This window comes from Penaeus chinensis, chromosome 36 (assembly GCF_019202785.1).
Source record: "Penaeus chinensis breed Huanghai No. 1 chromosome 36, ASM1920278v2, whole genome shotgun sequence".
Taxonomy (NCBI): domain Eukaryota; kingdom Metazoa; phylum Arthropoda; class Malacostraca; order Decapoda; family Penaeidae; genus Penaeus; species Penaeus chinensis.
In genome coordinates, this window is record NC_061854.1 from 12,998,313 (window position 1) to 13,005,812 (window position 7,500).

A 7,500-nucleotide genomic window follows, 5' to 3' on the forward strand; every position below is an offset into this window, starting at 1 on the left:
ATACATACATATAATGTATATTATATACATTATATAAATATTATATGTATATCATATATATTATATATATTATATATATTATATATATGTATATATTATATATATATATTATATATGTATATATATTTTATATATATTATATATATATTATATATATGTATATATAATATATATATATAATATATATAATATATATTATATATATATATGTATATATAATATATATATGTATGTATGTATAATATTTATATATATTATATATATACATATATATAATATATATATATAATATATACATATATATAATATATATTATATATATATATTTATATAATTTATATTATATATTTGTATATATATGTATATATATATATACATATGTGTGTGTGTGTGTGTGTGTGTGTGTGTGTGTGTGTGTGTGTGTGTGTGTGTGCATGTATGTATGTGTGTATATGTGTGTATGTGTGTATATATATATATATATGTATATATATATATGTATGCATATATATATTTACAAAAATATAAATATATACATATATGTATGTATGTGTATATATATACACATATATATTTACATATATATATCTACATAAAAAAAAAAAAAAAAATATATATATATATATATATATATATATATATATAGAGAGAGAGAGAGAGAGAGAGAGAGAGAGAGAGAGAGAGAGAGAGAGAGAGAGAGAGTGATATAATGTGTGTGTGTGTGTGTGTGTGTGTGTGTGTGTGTGTGTGTGTGTGTGTGTATATATATATATATATATATATATATATATATATATATATATATATATATAAATACCGACAGAAACATAGAGGAAGAGATAGAAAAGAAACCCAAACGGCCGAAGGGGAGAGAGCACAATATCAAAAGGAGTCGCTGACAGAATGCCCTTAATAGCTATTCAAAAGCCCTGAGAGAAGTTGCAACGAAGGATGGAAGTCGAGACGCGGAGGCAGGCGGGAAAGGGGCATTATAAAGGGTATTGGAATTGTCTGTAGGGTTTAAAACACAACGGTAATGACAATAATGATTATGGTAATTGATGATGGTTTTGATGATGATGATGATGATGATGATGATGATGATGAGAATGGCAGTAGTAATAATAATCATCGTTATTTTGATAATGGTTACATTATATTTTGATGATGGTGATGATATTTATTATTAATATGCTAACAACAGTAGTACTTGTTAGTAGCAGTCGAGTTCCTGAAGAACGGTAGCCAGCTGTATTTCATTACGACCAGGGTGTTTTATCATGTTCTGTTGGCGTTGCTATTGCCAAGGACAGTGCAGGTAGTTTTTAGTGTCGTTTACGTTTTATAGTTAATATATTTAGCCTTTTCTTGTTTCACTCTATTCTTCATCCATCATTTATGCACTATTTCAAACTGGGGCTAAGGCGTAAATACACTGTATATACATTAATGTTGATATGCTAATTATCAGTATACTGATGTAGAAATGAGTATGACCGTAACATATAAGTATTTAAGAGATTGTTTTCTTAATTTCTTGATTCTTGACGTGAAAGTTTGGTTCTGAATCCGCAGAGGAATTATGCAAATGTATTTCTAATATTCTTTGATGTGACTCAAATATTCTTAGATTATCTGGAAACACTGTTAACATTGTTCTTTGCTTCGTGTGTCCGCTGTACGTAGGGAAGCTGCTGAAGCTGATATGCCACTCTAATTGTCAGCAAAAATCGGTATCTGACAGTGTTATGTTTTCTCTCTCCTCTAGGCAGTCCTTGAGGCTGTTGTCTTCCCGCAACTTCTCAAGCTCACAGGTGTCGCCGGAACCAGAGAGGGTCGCGTGAAGTATCGTAGGGTAGACGTGAAGTCGAAAACTCGGGTAGCCGCCGTGCCACCACGCCCGACCTGCCCCTGATCGCCGCGGGGAGCCACAGCGCCGACGGAGTGAAAGTGAAACCTCGCTCAGTAACGGTGGCTTCCAGATAACGATGGCTGCTGTAGTCTATTACTACGAGCGCGGAGGGAACTGATCCCTCGTCTAGAAGCCTCCTTATCACCCTGTCCTTTCCTCTCGCTCCTCAGCGTCACTGCTATTTCTACTTCCGGCCTAGTTTCTACTAAAGGCCTAGTTCTTTAGCAATTTCCCGATTTTGGCATTCTTAACCCCAATCCCTCTCTCCTCGCCCAGTATTAATACCGTAAGGGAGAAATAGTTCTCAGGGATGGAAAGCTGCCCATAATCTCACAGGATATGCCCTTAGCTCTTCCGATTTTGGAGAAAACTATAAGCGATATTCAAGAACTATCGCAGAGTATGTCACTTGACAAAATATAATACAAAGCATTCGTATAAGGAGAAAGCCAAGAGAAGAGAGAGGAACAGCGTAGATCGCAGGAGAAAATTCACGAGAGAGGGGCCAGTCGGTCAGGACAGCGCAAGACGGATTAGGCCCAAACACAGCCCTCTCGGAGGTCAGTGTACCTTTGGGCGTTCTCGCGGGCAGGCAGCAGTGTGAGCTCTGTCCTGCTCAACTGCTCTTATCCCATGGGCCTAAATAAGCCGTATAGCCCAGATTTCAGTGTGTGAAGAAACATTGGGACAGCCAGCGAGCCTGGTTTGCACGGAACCAATTGGAGCTTCAATAGCTGAGGTTGACACGAGGAAAACTTGATGGAAAGTGCATCTGTACCAAGTTTGGAATTTTATAAAATTTCGTCAGCTACTGCATCATGAGAAAGTAAAATTGGTATTTTAACCCGACCATAAATTCTCTTTGTGGCTCCTTTGTAACTGCATTGTCACATACTCACAGAGGACTTAGCTCGCCCGATGCCTGCTTGCCACGAAGTGACACCTTGAGCCAAAGGTGCGGAGCAACTTTTTGTAAGCAGTTCAACTGAAGGACGGCACTGGTGCCTACCCATCAGTGACGTCACGTTACTAAGTTTACTTTGTGACAACCTTTGAGAGAGTAACGCCGAAAAAAACTGCGAAGCGCCAACGTTTAGTAGAAATCAGGTGGTTGGCAGGACCGTCAACTAGAACGTGTACCCCAGGTTGCGAGAGCCCGCAAGATGTGTCAGGTCCCCGTCAGCACCGAGGGGAAGGAGGAGCGGCCAGGGCAGGAGGGGGAGGGCGGGGAAACGCGGGACCTCCTCGAGGTCAGTACCCACACCTCGGCAGCCGCTAAGGACCACCTCGAGGGAGAGAAGAAGCAGGAGGAAGAGGAGGCGCTTTTGAGGGAGAAGAGGTAGGCCTAAATAGAACGAGGCAACCTGCACCACCCGCTGCAAAATGTCTAGATTTTTATTTTCCTGTTTTTGTTCACTCACCCAGCTACCTTCACTCCTGAATTTATCTGTTTATGTATTTACTGGTGTGTTTATTTCTTTGTTAAATCATTTTCACTAGTGCTTTATTTTTCCCCGTGTGAATGATATGTTTTGTTATTCGTTATGCATGGTCATATTTGCTGCATCCATGCCTCTCTTTCGTTGGCTTTTTTATCAGTTGTATACCATGCTTTCTCGTACTGTGATACCTGTCTATGTTGATTAAAGTACTGAAGTATCTATTTGGTTATAATGAAACTGATTGTTCTGTGTTGGTTGTGTTAATGTCTGAGCTTTTAGGATGTAAGTGTTATGGTTTTATTCATATATAAGCACAAATATGAACGATGTTTTTCATGAACATGAAAGTGTACAGATACAAACGCACAAAGATACTTGAAAGGGTTCAGAATTTTGTAGGTGAGCCAAAATGAGATGGTTGCTGTTGTAGTTGTTTGTAGATACACGCGCCATGACACGCTGGCACACACACACACACACACACACACACACACACACACACACACACACACACACACACACACACACACACACACACACACACACACACACACACACACACACACACACACACACACACACACACACACACACACACACACACACACACACACACACACACACACACACACACACACACATACGCGCATGTATGCATGCATCTCAAAATGTAGCTGTGTTTTCTGTTTATTATCATGTTATGTGACACGCACTTTACCTCACGTACAGGCATGGACACCACGAGGACAATGACGGCATGTACGACGGCGCGGAGGCGAGGCAGACGTGGGCCAACAAGGCGCAGTTCGTGCTGGCGTGCATCGGGTACGCCGTCGGGCTGGGCAACCTGTGGCGGTTCCCCTACTTGTGCTACAAGAGCGGTGGAGGTGAGGCCTTCGCACGAGTGGCACGGTGGGAAATGGTGGGCTCATTAAAGAAACATAGGCATGGCCCGGGCTCGGCTCGGCTTCGCATATCGGACTTATCCTTATCCTTGAGAACCGAGAGGCAGAGTTCCTTTCATGGAATGAATGGGAGAACGGGATTAGATGGACAAGAGGGAGAGGAGTAGGAATTGAGAGACAGGGAGGGAGGGAGAGAACAGGGGAGAAGGAGAGAGAGATAGTAAAGGGGAGGGAGAGAGGAAAAAAAAAAAACAGGAAATTAGAGAGATGGTGAGCGATACACAGCAAAATAACTAAGTTGGAGAGAAAAAGGGACAGAAACAGAAAGACAGAAGAGGGCCAGAGAAAGAATAAAGGGAATAGACGAGCGAGGGAGAATATTCTTTTACGGGTTTCCTGTGAGAAATAAAAGTGTAACCTGGGATTATCTTAAAATCGTAGTAGACACATTAAGTGCAAATGAGCTTTGTAAAACCCGCGCAAACACGACAAACATGTTCACAAAGAGGAGGGAAGGGGAGAGGGAGAGATAGAAACGAGAGAGACAGAATCAGAGAAGGAAAGAGACTGATAGAAAGAGGGGTAAGGGAGAGAAGAAACGGGGAGGTAGGGGAGAGAGGGAGAGTGGGGAAATGAGGTGATGGAGAAAGAGGAAAGTGAGCGAAAGGAAAGAGAGATAGGGGAAGTAAGGGAGAGTAGAGAGAGGGGAAGGGGTGAAGAAGAGAAAAGAGATGAGGGTGAGGGAGAAGGAGAGAGCGGAGGATGAGGAGAGAAAAGAGAGGCAAGGTGGAGGGGAGGAGAGAGACGGGAAATGACGGAGAGGGGAGAGAATAAGCAGTAAGGAGGACGAGAAAGAGGGAAGTGAGGAAGAGAAGACAGAAAGTGAGTGGAAGGAGAGGGATAAGGGAAAATGAGGTGAAGAAGAGAGAATGAGGAGAAGTGATGGGGAGGAGAAACCAGGAAGTGGGGAAGAGCAGAGCGAGACAGGAAGCGAGGGGAGGAGAGAGGTGTAGAGAGAAAGAGGAGAGGAGAGAGGGGCGAAGGAGAATGGAGGTAGGGGGACGAGGGAGAGGAAAGAGAGAGGGGGGGAGTGAGGGAGAGAAGAGAGGGGAAGGTAATGGAAAGGGGAGAGGTGAAATGGAGGTAAGGAGAGGAGAGAGTGGGAGGTGAAGAGGGAAGATGAAAGAGAAAGACGATGTGGTAGAGGAGAGAGAAAAGGGGTGAGGGGGAAAAGATGGAGGAGAGAGGGAGGAGGGAGGGAGAGAAGAGAGGGAAAGCGTGATGGAAAGGAGAGAGAGAAGAGGTGAGGGAGAGGAGAGAGAGAGAAGGGATGAGGGAGAGAAGAGAGGGAAGGGGTGAGGGAAAGGGTGAGAGAGAGGAGAGAGGGGAGGGGTGAGGGAGAAGAGAGAGAGAAGGGATGAGGGAGAGAAGAGAGGGAAGGGGTGAGGGAGAGGAGAGAGGGAAAGGGTGAGAGAGAGGAGAGAGGGGAGGGTTGAGGGAGGAGAGAGAGAAGAGGTGAGGGAGAGGAGAAAGAGATAAGGGATGAGGGAGAGGAGAGAGAGAGAAGGGATGAGGGAGAGGAGAGAGGGAAAGGGTGAGGGAGAGGAGAGAGGGAAAGGGTAAGGGAGAGGAGAGAGGGAAGGGGTGAGGGAAAGGGTGAGAGAGAGACAGAGACATAGACAATAGACAGAGAAAGACAATAGACAGAGAGAGACAATAGACAGAGAGGGACAATAGACAGAGAAAGACAATAGACAGAGAGGGACAATAGACAGAGAGAGACAATAGACAGAGAGAGACAATAGACAGAGAGAGACAATAGACAGAGAGAGACAATAGACAGAGAGAGACAATAGACAGAGGGAGACAATAGACAGAGGGAGACAATAGACAGAGGGAGACAATAGACAGAGGGAGACAATAGACAGAGGGAGACAATAGACAGAGGGAGACAATAGACAGAGGGAGACAATAGACAGAGGGAGATAGTAGACAGAGATAGACAGTAGACAGAGAGAGACAGTAGACAGAGAGAGACAGTAGACAGAGAGAAACAGTAGACAGAGAGAAACAGTAGACAGAGAGAGACAGTAGACAGAGAGAGACAGTAGACAGAGAGAGACAGTAGACAGAGAGAGACAGTAGACAGAGAGAGACAGTAGACAGTAGCCAGAGAGAGACCGTAGACAGAGAGAGAGAGAGAGAGAGAGAGAGAGAGAGAGAGAGAGAGAGAGAGAGAGAGAGAGAGAGAGAGAGAGAGAGAGAGAGAGAGAGGGGGGGGGGTTGAGGAAAGAGGGAGGGAGGGAGAGGGAGAGACAGAGCCAGAGACAGACAGTTAGACAGACAAACAGACAGACAGACAGACAGACAGAGACCGAGAGAGAGAGTCAGAGACAGACAGGCAGACAGACAGACAGACAGAGACCGAGAGAGAGAGTCAGAGACAGACAGGCAGACAGACAAACAGACAGACAGACAGACATAGACCGAGAGAGAGAGTCAGAGACAGACAGACAGACAGGCAGACAAACAGACAGAGACCGAGAGAGAGAGACAGAGAGAGAGAGACAGAGAGAGAGAGACAGAGAGAGAGAGACAGAGAGAGAGAGACAGAGAGATAGAGACAGAGAGAGAGAGACAGAGAGAGAGAGACAGAGAGAGAGAGAGAGAGAGAGAGAGAGAGAGAGAGAGACAGAGAGAGAGAGACAGAGAGAGAGAGACAGACAGATAGAGACAGACAGATAGAGACAGACAGAGAGAGAGAGAGAGAGAGAGAGAGAGAGAGAGAGAGAGAGAGAGAGAGAGAGAGAGAGAGAGAGAGCGAGCGCGCGCAGCCAATCATCTTACTGTTATAATTCTTCCAACAGGTGCATTTCTCATACCATACTTCCTGATGCTGTTCCTGTGCGGCATCCCCCTGCTGCTGATGGAGCTGACACTGGGCCAGTACACACGGAGAGGGCCAATTGGTGCCTTAGAGAAGATATGCCCCCTTTTTAAAGGTGCTTGATTTGCATATTTCATGTATTGTTTCGTTACAGCAGTGGCATGGCATATTTATCTGCTTTTGAGATTTTTTTTTGTGCCATTATTGTTTTCTTTCCATGTCTTTTCTTGTTACAATTTCCTCTTTTATTTTTTGCAGGTGCTGGTGTGGGAACTGTGATAATGTCCTTCTTGCTTGGAACCTACTACAATGTCATCATTGCATGGGCCATCTTTTATCTCTTTCAGTCATTTA

At 43.8% G+C, this 7,500-nt stretch overlaps 1 protein-coding gene across 1 annotated transcript in view; it reads left to right on the plus strand.

Moving 5' to 3' along the window:
• The window catches only part of LOC125045138 (sodium- and chloride-dependent GABA transporter ine-like), a 116,826-nt gene that overhangs the window by 102,509 nt on the left and 6,817 nt on the right, over positions 1-7,500 (plus strand). The window contains exons 2-4 of the mRNA XM_047642255.1: positions 4,084-4,241; positions 7,127-7,261; positions 7,405-7,500. The exon at positions 7,405-7,500 is cut by the window's right edge and continues 118 nt beyond it. Of these exons, the coding sequence (XP_047498211.1) occupies positions 4,084-4,241; positions 7,127-7,261; positions 7,405-7,500 (389 nt within the window). The remainder of the gene's footprint in view (positions 1-4,083; positions 4,242-7,126; positions 7,262-7,404) is intronic.